The following is a 16,734-nucleotide window of genomic DNA, read 5'->3' as shown; positions in this document are numbered from 1 at the left end:
CAACATGCACCAAATTGTTTCATGCCAACATTTGACCATCTCCGACAGAGAGTATCAATTTTACATTTAAATCCTTACTTGGAACTTACCTGTGGAACATATTTCTAAGCTGAAATGAGCATTTGCAAATGTCCTTGGTCAGTACTACCTGACAGAAAGTCTACATTAAAAAAATTTTAACAATATAGTTCTGTCCATATAACCTGACTTAATATTCCCTCCAGTTGTGAGATGAAATGTAAGTTGCACCATGCTGGTGACCAGTAAAGTATCAGTATCACAAGCTTGCATGTTTCCAGCTCTACTGTTATTTTTCAACAAAACACTAATTATTATTCGGTCAAACATCCGCCTCATCTTGGATATAGAACATTTGCAACTATCATTACCAATCTGACTGTACTGCACACCAGTTCAGACTGTACTGCTTGACATCCTCATCCGAGGTGTATTTTTTGCCTCCAAGAACCTACTTTAGTTCACCAAAGTGGCAAAATTAAAGGGAGACAAGTCAAGACTTATTGAAGGTGACTGAGGACCTCCTTTTTGAATGTCTGCAAGAGCTCCTTGTCTGCGTTTGCTGTAAGGGGCCTTGCACTTTTATGGAGCAGAATAAACCTTCAGATGAACTGCCCTGATCATTTTGATTTGATTGCATTGAGAATGGTCAAGTTTAGTGAATATCGCTACACATTCACTGTTTTACATTGTTGCAACAAGTCAATAAGAAGGGGATCCTTTTGGTCACAGAATAACTCAGACATAATCCTCCCCACATTTGAATGGATCGCCTGATTCTTTGGGTGGTGGCAACCCTGCACACTTCTACTGGAGATTATGTCATTTTGGCTCAAGTGCGAAGTGATGATACAGTGTCTTATATTCAGTGACCATCCATGACAGGAAATCATTCCCTTCCTTGGCTTAGAGCTGCACATGTTCAAGAGATAGTGCAGATAGTGCTTCCTGTGCTGGTTGAAGACTATGAGGTGATCACTGGGTGCACATTTTGCAAAATTTCATTCTGTCCTAAATAACGGCATGAACACTTCCAACACTGATCTCTGTAGCATTATTTTGTATTGCAGCTTGTCAGACTTGCATAGTGAGGGCATCCACCTGCTGGACAATAGCATCACGAGTGCTTTTCTTTTGAAGCCTTCATTTCACTGTCTTCTACATAACTGAGCACAGTGGATGATCGAGGTATACATTTGCTTGCTCTGTTGCCACATGGCCCACACCCGTGTCCCTCAAGTGGTGCATTTGGGACCTCAGTGATCGTATAGGAACTGCACCTTCTTCTGCAGGTAATGAGATCATGATACTTTGAGTTACTTTTGCCTTACAGCCTTCAGCTCATTTCTTTTTGAATACACCTTATACAGGGTGTGTCTGGAGGAAAGGTGTGTGCTTTGAGGGGCTTTAGTGATTTTGAATGAAAAATGTCATATGAGCAAATGTACTGCTGACTACAGTTTCCAAGGAACGTAATGGAAACAGGATAAATGCAGCTGATACTAATGAAACATTGTGTGCTAACATTTTCTTTTTAATTGTGTATTTCCTCTCAAAAGATGTTCAAAAAGTCGACTATCAGCTGCAATGCATTTTGCAGGCAGCTCTTGTCGAAAGCTGCAGTGTTGCTGATCTGATCTGATTCACATGGTCCTTTAATTAAGCACATGCACGTTAAAATACAAGTGAGATTATCATCCTTTGTGTCCATTCTGTACTTATAGATTTTGTTCTGAAGCCAATACCACAAATACTATTCTGATGGAGTAAGATTGGGTGACCTCGGTGGTCAGGAAATGACTCCATGGTGACCGATCGATCACACAGGATACGTTTCGGTGACATGCTGTACAGGATGTGCAGGATCTCCATCATGCTGAAATGGCCAGTAAAGACAAAACTACATAACTTATTGTCTCTTTGGTTGTACCCCATGTGAGTGATGGTGAAGGGCATGTGACTAATGCGACTTTCAAGCACCTGTATGTTGGATACAGTTAAAAAGAAGGGCATATGTTATTTGTTCAGTAAGTTTTTGTTCATTATCACCAATACTATTACCCCTCAAAGCATGTACCTTCCTCCTGACTAACCCTGTATATACAAATACATAAAACTTTATGCAACTGGAGTCAAGATGTCATCAATGAGTGCTCCGTACAGACTGTGAAAAAGAGTTGTTATATAACTTTTATATTATTGTCTGTATATATATTTTACTTATGATGAGTTGCTATGTGGAATTATTCATAAAAACCATCTTTAAAATGAACTAACTGTTAGAGCAATAATAAGGTATTAGCTTTACATTCTTTGATGTGTCTGTCTGGGTTCAGTGGTTTCAAAATGATGTCCTGGTACAGATTACACACCTGCTAACATCCTACTTGTCCTACCATTTTTCTATATGGAATCTGAAAATTCATCTTTTTTATTTATGAGGCTTGTCATGTTTTAATGGAAGATACTGACTGAATGTTCTTTCTGATCCAAATTTCTTTTCTTTCTTTTTAAACTGCAGTTTTTCTTTTTGTTAGTACCTGTTTCAACTGTTGTTATGTTTACTCTTCACCACTGTCTTTCTGGCTACCATTCAACCTCTAGGAGAAGGAAGGTACAACTTCAGATGGTGCTAATAAACCTTTGTATTCCTGTACATATGCTTTAGACATGTTACATGACAATTCGAATATGTTATAAAGGCATGACATTAGAAAAGAGTTCTAAAAAGTGAATGTTATACGTGATGGTGAAATAAATAAAACTCTGTACTCCTTGCTTTCAATCCCTGTCTGTATAATTTATGGTTATGTCATTGTTTACTGAAAGATGTTCATAACAGCTGTGCTTATTTCATCAAACTGGTAATCAGAACATGAAACTTACACTATCATGAAATTCATATTAATAATTTCATTTCAGTGACCGAGTGAAAGTCTTTCAATTGGATGTCAGTTTGGTGATTTTTGTGTCCCTAATCTACCCCAGTTATCCAGTTGGGGAAAGTGGACCTATAATTTAACTTAGAATCTGAACCATGTGTCATTCCAGAGATGGAAGGCTAGATTAAAAGCCCGACTGGGATTTGATCCTGTGACCTCTTGGTTTTCCAGGCATGTGCTTTACTTCTAGAGCAGCAGATCAGATATCATGAAGTAAATATATTAGTCACTACTCAATGTTTGTTTCTGCACAAGTTTGAATGTGAAATGAGAATTTTGCTCAGAAAATAAGAAGATAAAGAAACTGCTCATAACAGCAGCAACAAAATATAAAAATAAAAAGTTCTCTATAAATTTAAGTTCATGATTAGTAAGACAGAGATGAAGACCAAGGAGTGAGTCCAATGAGATCTGAAAATATTAGTGAAATTTGCTTCACATCTTTAGCACTTTGGATCTCCAATAGTTTCAGTGCTTTCAAGATCATGGTATTCATGCCACTCAACTAGTTAAAAAGCAATCTTACAGTGCTAGCTAAGTCAAGAAAGAATAGGGTTAAGAAGATGAAGATCCTAGTGGTAGTAACTGTACCATATCTGCCTAAAATATCGAAATTCTTATCTAGTCAATACTTCATCCAACATTATTATTAATAGTCTATCTAAGTTATGCCAATTCAAAAACCATAGATAGTTTTTCAAAAAACTTTTCTTTCAGGAGAAATGTGTAATTTACAATGTTCACTTGCCATGCGATTGTAAAAGTGTTGTGAGCTAATGACTGTTTATCTCCAAAGCAATATAGCTCATTCAAAATTTCTTATTTCTCTTTTTCTAGTAAACAGTTTACTCTTCTTGAAAAGTCATTAACTAAAAAATTGTTCACAATTAAAGTTTCCACCATCCAGAAAATACTTTCATTAACTGGATCTTTAAACATTTTAAATTTTAAGAACTGGTTTTATAATGTTGTTGTCTTGCTTTCTTGAAACTAGAAAATAGCTTTGGTTAGCATAATGTTTTAATTAAGAAATTAAGTAAGTTAGGAAGCTGCAATCAAACAATGGAAAATCCAGGATGGAATGTAACAATATCAGAGAAGGAAAGTTGCTACTCACCATATAGCGGAGTTGCTGAGTTGCAATAGGCACAACAAAAAGATTCACACAATTAAAGCTTTCGGCCATTAAGGCCTTTGTCAGCAGCAGACACACACACACACACACACACACACACACACACGCGCGCACACACACACAGACTCACGTAAACACAACTTGCACACACATCTGCAGTCTCAGAGAGCTGAAACCACACTGCGAACAGTAGCACCAGTGTATGATAGGAGTGGCGACTGGGTGGGGGTAAGGAGGAGGCTGTGGTGTGGAGGGGGAGGGATAGTATGGTGGGAGTGGTGGCAATACATCCTACGTTCCCGTAACCCTCCTGGTCTCAACCTTCGTTAGTCACTGTCCTCACCCATCCAGCCTCCTCCCTGTTCTCATTCCAGCACTACACAGCCGTCATTTCACCGCCACACCCAGTCTTTTAATTTCTTTTATTTCTCTCCTTTCCGCTACTTATCCCCTCCTCCTCTCCGCACCTTCTCTCCTGCCCTCCGTTTAAACTGCAACACTTCACTGTCCACCACTCCCACCATACTATCCCTCCCCCTCCCCCTCCCCGCCACAGCCTCCTCCTTACCCCCACCCAGTCGCCACTCCCATCATGCACTGGTGCTGCTGTTCACAGTGTGGTTTCAGCTCTCTGAGACTGCAGATGTGTGTGCAAGATGCATTTATATAAATATGTGTGTGTGTGTGTGTGTGTGTGTGTGTGTGTGTGTGTGTGTGTGTCTACTGCTGACAAAGGCCTTAATGGCCGAACGCTTTAATTGTGTGAGTCTTTTTGTTGTGCCTTTTCGCGACTCAGCATCTCCGCTATATGGTGAGTAGCAGCTTTCCTTCTCTGGTATTGTTAGGAAAACTGCGAACCTTTGAAACTTCCTGGCAGCTCAAAACTGCATGCCGGACCGAGACTCAAACTTGAGATCTTTGTGTTTCACGGGCAAGTGCTCTACCAACTGAACTACCCAAGCATGACTCATGACCTGTCCTCACAGTTTGACTTCCACCAGTACCTTGTCTCCTACCTTCCAAACTTCATTTATTCTGCAAACCTTTGATTTTTACACGAAGCTTGGTAGTGTATATGGCTGTGGCTGTGTATATGTTGTTAAAAAATAGTTCATGTAACTTTATAACTTTTATAATTATTACATACAGTTAAACCAAGTTACTACTTGGTTTGCTCTGATGCAATCACTTCTAAACTTGATCTTTACATACACACCACCTATGGTCAATAGGTCCAGCAATCTGTGTTAGTTACTCACAGGGTTAACACCTACATGATGGTCTCTGCAATTAGCAAGTTTTGTGTTTGTTAATATCTCAAAGCATAAACTTCCAGTTTGCACTTATCTAATTAACATCTGAATGTCAAAGTCACTAATTTGTGCAGACCTGAGTGTGACAATTAGACATGTAAATATTTTATGAACTTAAGTGAATAGTTTGGCTGTAGTCATCTATATAAATTCTGTGTTAATGTGTTAGTAAGGTTTCAGTCACTGACTCTGAGAACTGTTTATAATTAGCCATTTTCCTTCATTGGTGTTTTGTGAAAATTTATCATTTGGTGCAATTTTTTTGGTGTGGAAGGGGTTACCGCTATCAAAATCCAGGTACTGTTGATGGTTAGTGTGTTTACTGTGGACAAAGATGTGGATGGAGCCATTAGAGAGATGGAGGCAACCATCCAGGAAGGTTGAATGTTAGGTTGTCTTTCCCAGTTCATACCACCATCCAACAGTGACCTTACCCCCCACCGACCTAACCACTCCCTGGTCACCTTCCAGGAATTTCTTACTTCCAGCTATGCATCATTATCATTCCCAAGGCCTTCCTAAGAACACAAGCCTCTCAACAGAAGAGATGACAGCCATTCAAATCCTCAAAGCCGATCCTGACCTAATCTTTCTCCCTGCTGACAATAGCTCCCCCACTGTAATGACAAATAGCAGTCACTACCTGACAAAAGCCTTCCACCAGCTTTGTGACTTCTCTACCTATAAGCTCTCCATAGTGATCCCATCTCAGAAGTCCAACATAACCTCCAATCCCTACTGAAATCCTTAGGCTCATTCCAGAACTTCTTCCCAATAACACTGCAAACACCCACCTTCAACATGCTCCCAAAAGCAAGAAACACAAAATCCCTGGACACCCCATTGTAGACGGTTATTGTGCTGCTCCTGAAGGAGTTTGTGCTCTTATTGACCAACATCTCCAACCATTTGCCTGAAGCCTGGACCCCTGCATCAAAGATGCTAACCACTTCCTTCACTGACTCTCAACCCTCACTCCACCCCCTCTCTCTCATTGTGCCTCCTCTTCATTTTATTCACCTTCCAATTCTCCTTCACTGTTGTCTTCTTCCTCTCCTGTGGGAAGTTCTTCCTCTCATCCTCTCTGATGAGACATTCTTAATGCTGGTCACATTGTACAGTTCACAGAGATTTGGAAGATCTTTCAGTTAGTTGAAAATGTAAATGTCAGCAATAGTAGGAAAAGTATAGAGAGCCACACATTCAAACAAGCAACCACACCTCATGCACACATGAGTGCTACCATTGGCTGCTCCAACCAGAATGTGACTTGGACAGAGGGGCAGACAATGTTGGGAGGAGGGTGGCCCCCTCTGTCCTATCACCTCCTCCTTTTTATGTCCCCCCACCCTCATTGTGTTCTGCCCTCTGCCAATGCACCCACCCATCCTTCCCCCTTCCCTTCTCCTCTCCTTCTATGCTCTCCACCCCCCCCCCCCCCCCCACCCAACCTCCCGATGCTGCATCTGGCAGTCTCGTCAGGTTGCCATCTAGTCCCTGCATGCCCTGCCAGACAGCTCTCTCCCTCCGCTTGTAACCTGCTATTCCTCCCCCTTCCCCACCCCACTCCAGATTGCTGTTAACATGAGTCACATTCTGCGTGGAGCAGCCAATGGTAGCAGTCGTGTGCATGAGGTGTGGCTGCTTGTGTGAATGTGTAGTTCTCTATAGTTTTCCTACTATTGCTGACATTTACATTTTCAACTAACTGAAGGATCTTCCAAATCGTGAACCGTACAATGTGACCAGCATTAAGAATGTCTCATCAGAGAGGATGAGAGAAAGAACTTCCCACAGGAGAGGAAGATGACAACAGTGAAGGAGAATTGGAAGGTGAATAAAATGAAGAGGAGGCACAATGAGAGAGAGGGGGTGGAGTGAGGGTAGAGAGTCAGTGAAGGAAGTGGTTAGCATCTTTGATGCAGGGGTCCAGGCTTCAGGCAAATGGTTGGAGATGTTGGTCAATAAGAGCACAAACTCCTTCAGGAGCAGCACAATAACTGTCTACAATGGGGTGTCCAGGGATTTTGTGTTTCTTGCTTTTGGGAGCATGTTAAAGGTGCACGTTTGCGGTGTTATTGGGAAGAAGTTCTGGAATGAGCCTAAGGATTTCAGTAGGGATTGGAGGTTATGTTGGACTTCTGAGATGGGATCACTATGGAGAGCTTATAGGTAGAGAAGTCACAAAGCTGGTGGAAGGCTTTTGTCAGGTAGTGACTGCTATTTGTCATTACAGTGGGGGAGCTATTGTCAGCAGGGAGAAAGATTAGGTCAGGATCGGCTTTGAGGATTTGAATGGCTGTCGTCTCTTCTGTTGAGAGGCTTGTGTTCTTAGGAAGGCCTTGGGAATGATAATGATGCATAGCTGGAAGTAAGAAATTCCTGGAAGGTGACCAGGGAGTGGTTAGGTCGGAGGGGGGTAAGGTCACTGTTGGATGGTGGTATGAACTGGGAAAGACAACCTAACATTCCACCTTCCTGGATGGTTGCCTCCATCTCTCTAATGGCTCCATCCACATCTTTGTCCACAGTAAACACACTAACCATCAACAGTACCTGGATTTTGATAGCTGTCACCCCTTCCACACCAAAAAAATTGCTCCCATACAGCATACGGCGTATCTATAGTGATGAGAATTCTCTTGCCACATATGCTGACGGTCTCACATGGGCCTTCACACTACCCACCAAACCTAGTCTGCATTCAGATTTTCCGTGCCATATCCAGATGCACCCGCAATCCTCCCACCAATGCCCAAAAACCAGCTACAAGGAAGCGCCTCCATCGTCATCCTGCATCATTCTGGGCTGGAGCAACTGAACCATATCCTTCATCAGGGCTTTGATTATCTATCATCCTACCCATAAATAAGGGACATCCAACCAAAGTTCCTTATCACCCCTTCTACAGTGGTATTTCACCACCCACCCGGCCTACACAACGTCCTACTACATTCCTATGCCAGTCACACTCCCAAACCCTTGCCATGTGGGCCATAGCACTATATGATATGGAAGCCATAGCTACCCTACTATGTTTTAAATTATCACAAGGCTTTCACTAATGATGAATGATGATTAAACACACTTGGAATGGGTTCAAGAAAAATCCAAGGTTGAATTCTGACTGTTATTGCAATGACTCATGGAAAAATATTCACCAGAAATTTCATTTCACATTCACATCTCACGTAAAAATGTGTTGAATTGTCTCAATGGAGATTTCATATAGTTCCTTCTAGTTCTTTACTGTACCAGTTACTGTGCTGATTAAATACGATTTAATCATTGCATGTTTCACTATTTCACCTTTCTGACTGTTACTGCACATCCTGATCAGGTTTAACCATTAATCAACACTTTAGTTAGATAAGATGGAACTAGTAAACCACAAAACCCAAATTAATTGTTAAAAAAGTGAGATCAATAATATTATCCATACCTTTCAGCTGCCACGCTTTCCATGGTGCGACGCATTAAAGGATACTGGTCTAGAACGACATTGAAATGTTCCACTGATAAGGAAAAGAGATTACAGTAAGTTTCTGCTCTCACACTGGCAACACGACGTGCATTCGTCAGCAGACAGATTTCCCCAAAATAAGAGCCATCACTTAAGCTTGTAGCAACTTCTCCATTTGCCATGACAATGTCAACTATACCTTCTTGAATAAAATACATTTTGGTACCAATGGTTCCTTCCTTGATGATGATGTCACCTGTGCAGAAAATGTTTAAATGTTTATTTTTTAAATGTTAACATAAGATAAAAATTATGTTACAATTATTGAAACAAACTAAAAATTTTCTGTCTTTTTCTGCATTGCACACAATATACATTTTATTTATTTATTTATTGGAACAAAATTTCTGCTAATTGACTGTTAATTGTCCATTGATTGTACACAATCATGATTTTGGCTTTGTAGCCATTCTCAAGTGCGTGTTGAAATGTTAAAATATGTCTGACCAGTCTGTAACATGTCGTCATAGAAAATTCATATTCTGGTCTTGTATTTTTGACAATGACATGTCACAAGTCAGACATATTTTTGTTGCAACCCGTGTTCACTCAGGTACGAGCAGCCCTTAGCGGCTTGCCATTTTATCTTATTTACAACTTTTAATGACGTTGCCTTTCCGGCTTAGATTTTTTTTTAGAATGTGACTTGTTAGTACTGCAACTCTTTCCAGTCAGTAAACACTTTAGTTTATTAATGTCTTATATACCTATTATGTTTTAGAACAGTTAGTTTAATTCTGAAGACGATGCTCATAGTAGCATCGAAACCTGGTCAATTTTGACTAAATATTTGTGACCGAGGGCTTATTTGTTCTAACATATTTTAACATTTTAACATGCACTTGAGAATGGTTACAAAGGCCAAAATAATGATTGCGTACAATAAATGAACAGTTAGCAATCAAATGATGGAAATTTCAAAAAATTTTATATGACTGTGTGAACACTCTCTCTCTCTCTCTCTCTCTCTCTCTCTCTCTCTCTCTCTACAACATTTTATGTTTAACTAATGGTAGCACTCTGGTTGGAGCAGAGGTGTGGTTGCTTGTTTGAATGTGTAGCTCTCTATACTTTTCCTACTATTGCTGACATTTACATTTTCAACTAACTGAAAGATCTTCCAAATCACTGTGAAATATAAATTCTAATGATGTGGCAGATGTGCTGAAATATAATCACAATGTATATTTAGTTGTACAGGTACCTCCTGTCTACTGATGATGATACCAAAAGAGTGCCACAGAATTGTAATTTTATTGGACACCTATCCTGAAAAATTAAGGTATTACAATGATAGTTTTTAGAAAGCCAAAAGACTTTAACAGTACTTGAAAATTGAAACAGTAGCAGTATTCATGTTTGTTATGTGATTTATTAAAACTGTATAGTTTGATAAAATAATTTCACGCTAATATTGCTGATAAATTACTTTATTCCAAAGCTCCATATTCATTATTAAAACCAAGTGAGGGCAAATTTGCCATGTGTTGATACTGACTGCCACAGTTATTTTATTATGATAATTTGGTAAGAAATCCATAAACTGCTACAGACTGGATCTGCACATTATCAGTTATGCAATAGTTGCATATGGTTATAATTAATAATATTATTTTAAAGGTGTTCACACTATGACTGTTATATGTTCATTGGAGTATATACTGGTGAACTTTACCTGGCTGGAACACTTCATATCGAAGTTTGGTAACAACATCAGATACAAAGTTTGAATCTGCATTAGCAAAAAATGGAACAGATGCAACCAGAGACCGGCAGTTGTAATTGATTACATCCTAAAAAGAAATTTAAAATTTAAATTCCACACTGATAAACATGAGATTGTTAATATAAAGCAACATTACAATTTACAACATAAAAGACAAATAACTTTATACAATAGCTTTATTATGAAATTATGTTAAATTATAGCAAAAAAGAAATTCACTTTAGAAAACTATTAAATTATAGGAGGGAATCATTGGTCAAGCCTAAACTTTGGGAGGCAAAATTCTTTGTACTGTTGGTACACAGACAGAAGTACAAGAATGTATTCTCATTGTACATTAATTTCATAGAAATGTTAAATTATATATCACAAAAGAATGAGATAAGTATTTTGCTTGCTTTCAGAATTCTGTGTATCTGTGCTACTAAAAATGAAAGTGTAGAGGAGAAAACTAATTCCAGTACCATTTTGACTCTTGTTTGGAGTCAATGTGGCCAATCTAACATGTTTTGCTGTTATTTGTTTCCTGTAACATTTTCTGCGAGAGAAAGGAGATCTATTACTATGATCACACTGTTTAACATCTGGAAAGTCAAAATCATTTCACCTTTTACACATTAAATGATTCAACTGGGACTGAGTGTCAAATTTGTAAGGTTTTCAATACAAATTGTGTCACTGTCAATTTTAGAAAATAATGGAACACTGGCTTGAATACTGTTTTCATAAAATTGCATAAATCTGTTTAGCCATATTTACATAGAATTTGAAGTTCCACCAGAGTCTTAGAAATATGAAAACTTGTAACTATAAAATTGTCATGACTGGCATAACTTAATTTTCCCTTTTGCTGTTCTGCGACTGCAAAGAGATATACTATAGTCCTGCTAACTGAGCTGATGGATGAATTTTCCTTGTGTGTCACCATTTAGTAAGGTTCATGTTGTAATGTTCCAGTGACTGCAAAGTCATTAGAGATGGAATACTAGTGTGTATCACGGACTAGGGAATGCATCTGCTGTAGCCTTATCAAACAAACCATCTCAATATGTGCCTTAAGTGACCTCTAAATCCAGAGGGTCACATGAGGCTTAGAACATCACTCCTCCTGACAGTGAGTCAATTTCCTTTGCCACTGTGCTGTATGTTTTGGTTTGATGAGACGGAAGGGGATGAGGACAAAATTAGCAAAGAATTACACTCAACAGAAGAGAAAATGTACATGTGATAAAGCAACTAACAGCCCCTATAAGAATCACAATACAATAAAATTAATATAAGACAAGAGACTGAAGAATCACTTGAAGAGGTATTCCATATGGAAAGTGACACAGAAACAGTATAAAAGATAAAACTGGCAATTATAAGAGGAAATACATAAGCTAAATTATGTATCGATACTGTGAGAGTTTCTCTTACTGTACATGTTTACTTTTTCATTTGTCAGTATTGGATGTATCAATATTTATTTGCAACTTACAGGTTAAATTACAATTTCAGCAGTTATATTACTTTACAATATAGACATGTGTACATACATGTATAACAAATGAATGAAAACAAAAACAGAGTAAAACATTATTATTAATTTGATTTAATAACATTATTATTAATTTAATTTAATACATACAGGCACCCAATTTTGTTTTATGCCACAATGCTTGAGTGTTGATCAAACATAAAATTTGTCTTGGGCGCTTCTCAAATGACGTAGTGTGTGTAGTACACTTCTCAGGATACTGCTTTAGTTTTGCAGTTTTTTTAAAGTTCTTCTCCAATATTCCTTAACACTAAACAAACATGTGCTTTTAAAGTACTCTCTTAAAAAAAGAAAGAAAGAAATGGTATGGTGGAAAACTGAATTTCTTATTTGCGGGAATGTATATATTGGCAGTGGATAACCTTGTGGTAGACACATAGGACTTGATATCCAAGAAGCAGTTTCCCGCCCTTTTGATATCAGTGTTGGGTTAGGTGGCTTTCCTGGAACAAGACTGCCTAACAAATTAGGAATTTCTTGAACAGTTGCTTGTTACAGAAAAATTGGTAATGTGACTGAATGTGAACATTCTGGCTGACCTTGTGTATTTAGTGATGCCTCATTGGAAAATATCTGCACATCCTTGCTATGTTCACCAAGAAAGTCGATAAGAAAACTGTGTCAGCAAACTGGAATGTCTTACAGGAGTGTTCACAGAGCCACAGGGAAGCTGAAACTCTGTCTGTATTGCATTCAAATTGCACAGGAGCTTTGAGAACCTGATATAGGAAAAAGACTACATTATCGTCAGAGTTTTTTGTGTCTTATTACAATGGTGTTCAGGTGTTGGATTATATTTTCTACTCTGATGGAGCATGGTTTCATTTATGTGGCTATGTAAACAGCCAGAATGACAGACATTGGAGTTCACAAAACCCTCATGTTTTCTATGAGACCCGCATCACATTTGCAGAAGGTTGGAGTTGGGTGTGAAATACTGCACGAAATAACTATAGGCCCATTTTTTAATCTCAGAAACAATAACAGCTGAATGTTACTAGGATATCAACATACAATTCACAGGTCTATTAGATGCTGATGAATGACACTGCTGGCCACAGCAAGAGGGAGCAAATTTGTGCACAGCGAATAGCAGCATGACAATCTGTGAGTTCACTGCCTGCATCAACAGATTTATCTCCGCATGACTTTTTTCTTTGGGGGCATACAGACAGTCGTTTTTCCCTTGCTCTACTTACGAGTGGAACAGGAAAGGAAATGACTAGTAGTGGTTCTAGGCACCCTCCGCCACAACCATATGGTGGCTTGTGGAGTATCTATGTAAATATAGATGTCGATGTAGATGTAACTACTATAAGAAAAAACTTCACACAATTGAGAACTGAAGCACAACATTGAAGTTGAAATATACTGCATAAGTGAAGTGACCATCCAAAATATGTTGAAGTGTGTGTTGCAGCACAAGGAGGATATTTTCAGCATATATTATGAGAAAATGTATATTGTGAGTGCATACATTATAAGTACATTAATAAAGATCTGAATTTTTTGAATTTATGGTTGTGTAACTTCTGTCTCACCCTGTATAATAAGCACCCAGACTTAACAGGATCAGCATCAGCATGTTTTGGTCTGATACTGTTGATGTGATAGTCACTCTCAAGATTCAATTGTGTAGTTCTCTATTTAACATCAGTGCATAATTTACTTTGACTTATATAACTGTTTCATGTACTTACTTATATACAAACATACATACATACATGCATGCATACCAGTACATTGTGGGGACTATCAAAATTTGATTTTGCAGAACACTTTTGTTGACAGCCTTCCAAAACAACATCTGATTGTTGTTTTTTTGCAGCTTCAGCAGTATGTTTATGCACACATTTGCTGCCCTGCACCGTATTATTGTACAGTACTCTAAATGTGGATGAAGAAGCCTATAATACATCTTTAATAGTGTATCTATATCAACAGTGTGGAATATTTTCTTTATTAAAAATACACTGCTGCTTATTTTTGAACAGATCTTTTTTATATTTTTTTCCCAAGTCATAACTCTGTCTACTGTCAACCCCATGAACTTGTTACTCTCACCTTCTATTATCAATGCGCCCCTAAGTCTTATGAGGGGCATTCAGTAAGTAATGCAACACTTTTTTCTGAAAGCAGGTTGGTTTTATTCAGGATTCCAATGTGTCGTATTACTCCCCATTCTTTTGGCTACAAAATCCTATTTTTCAACGTAATCCCTGTTCAATGCAACAGCCTTACACCACCTTACTGGGAGAACCTGTGTGCCTGCACTGTACCATTCTGCTGGTCGACACCATAGCCAACATATTGCTGTGTCAATAACCTCCCATCATCTACATACTGCTTCCCGCATCTTTTGTTAGGCGAAACACATGGAAGTCAGAAAGTATGAGATCCAGGCTGTAGTGTGGATGAGGAACAGCAGTACAGTGAAGTTTTGTGAGCTCCTCTTAGCTGCACAGACTTGTGTGAGGGCTTGCACAGTCATGGAAAAGGAGGAGTTTGTTTGCATTTTTGTGGCGAGAAATACGCTGAAGTTGTTTCTTCAATTTCCTGAGTGTAGCACAATACACTTCAGAGTTGATTATTGCACCATGAGGGAATACATGATCTAGAATAACACCTTCACAGCCCCAGAAGACTGTCGCCATGACTTCAGCTGAGGGTGCAGATTTGATCTTTTTCTCCAGAGGAGAGATAGCAAGGTGCCACTCCATGGACTGCTGTTCTGTTTCCAATTTGAAGTAATGAATCCATGTTCCATAACCTGTGATGATGTTCAACAGAAAATTGTACAATCAGCCTCACAATGTACAAGCAACTCAGCACAGATTGTCCTTCATTGTTCTTTATGGTCTTGTGTTAGGCGGTGAGGAACTTAGCAGGCACACATCTTCGCTTACCCAAACTGACGGATGTGTATTTCAGCACTAACAACAGAGACCTCCAGTTGCACAGTGAGATGTTTTATTGTCATACATTGTTCACCTTCAATGAGAGTGTCCACATGTTCCAACATTGGAGGAGTCACAGCTGTGTGCAGGCGACCGGCATGCTGCAGATCAGACAGGTTCACGCAACCTTGTTGCGATGATGACAGATGCCTTGCTCAATGGCTCACCAAGCGTTTGTTCACTGCCAGGTTTCCACACACATTCTCCAAGTGCCTATGAATATCTGCAATGCTCTGGTTGTCCACCAAACAAAACTCAATGACAACTCACTCTGCTTGGAATGCACCTCCATTCCAGACACCATTTCGAAGGCTATGTATAGTGCTACCACCCATCGTCACTTCATGAAACTATAGGGGCTGAAGCAGGAATATTACATGATGTCCAGCAACAAATTCTGGATTTTTTTCAGCTGAAACTGGCAGAGAAAAAATGTGTCGCATTACTTATTGAACGCCCCTCATATATTTAGTTTCTCTTCATTTATTGTTCTCTTTGTAAGTCTTTTCATGTAGGTTGTTTTCTTTCCATTTATAAATAGTTTACTTTCACTTCAATATGTATTTTCACTTTCTATGTTAATGATATTTCTTATTTACAATTCATTTATTGAGCTACTACTTAACAATGAGTGAGGTATGAGGTGCATCCAGAAAGTAAGTATCCTGTTGTTTCCTTTAAAGTAGATGTATGAGGTCTGTTCAAAAAATTGCAGAATTTTGTACACAGAATTTCTCTACATTTACTTTTACTTATTGTGCATGGTCTCCTTCCAAATACTCATCTGCACAATTGATACACTGCTCCCAATTCTGTTTCCACTTCCAGAAGCTGTCTTGGTAAGCCACTTTCTGAATCGCATGAAGCACTGTCTGCACATTTTCTTTTATCTCATCTATCATTGCAAATCTTCATCCTTTCATTGGGGTACTCTGATTATGTGCTTTTTTTTTTTTTTTTTTTTTTGAAACAGTCACGCACAATGGGGATGAATGAGCAAGTGTGTTATTATGATGCAAGATCTGAGAATTATCTCACCACATTTCAGGTTGTTTCCTTCTCACATTTTCTTGCAGGTGTCACAACATGTCTCGATGAATTGATCCTTCAAAGTCAAAGAAAACTATCAGGATGGCTTTGACATTTGACCTGGCCTGACGAGCATTTTTTTTCCTGGAGAACCTTTCCTGGCCCATTGTGAAGATAGAACCTCGGTCTCAATATCATAACCACAGACACACATCTCAACACCAGTTAAAATTCTCTTAAGGAATATCTTGCTCTCATTTGCATGATCCAAAAGCTCTTCACAGATTGCTAGGAAAAGGCCTTTCTGGTCTTGACTCGTGAGCCATGGGATGAACTTGGCTGCAATATGATGCATTCCAAGATGCTGTATCAGGGTTTCATTATATGATCCAACTGAAATATTACATTCTTCTGCAATCTCTCTGACAGTCAGTCTTTGATTGGCATGGACAGTTTCGCTGACATTCCTGACATGAGCGTTGTCCGCAGATGCTGAAGGGCGTCCTGAATGAGGGTCACCTTTAACTTCCGTCCAACCATTTTTAAGCCAC

At 38.9% G+C, this 16,734-nt stretch overlaps 1 protein-coding gene across 1 annotated transcript in view; it reads right to left on the bottom strand.

The window, feature by feature from the left end:
• Positions 1–16,734, bottom strand: part of LOC126262768 (potassium/sodium hyperpolarization-activated cyclic nucleotide-gated channel 2-like) — a 292,876-nt gene that overhangs the window by 10,029 nt on the left and 266,113 nt on the right. The window contains exons 8-9 of the mRNA XM_049959582.1: positions 10,607–10,724; positions 8,851–9,127 (exon numbers count right to left, since the gene is read on the bottom strand). Of these exons, the coding sequence (XP_049815539.1) occupies positions 8,851–9,127; positions 10,607–10,724 (395 nt within the window). The remainder of the gene's footprint in view (positions 1–8,850; positions 9,128–10,606; positions 10,725–16,734) is intronic.

The sequence above is a fragment of the Schistocerca nitens genome, chromosome 6 (genome assembly GCF_023898315.1).
Source record: "Schistocerca nitens isolate TAMUIC-IGC-003100 chromosome 6, iqSchNite1.1, whole genome shotgun sequence".
Taxonomy (NCBI): domain Eukaryota; kingdom Metazoa; phylum Arthropoda; class Insecta; order Orthoptera; family Acrididae; genus Schistocerca; species Schistocerca nitens.
Note: the sequence above shows the minus strand (reverse complement) of the source record. Positions and strands in the feature narration are given on the sequence as shown.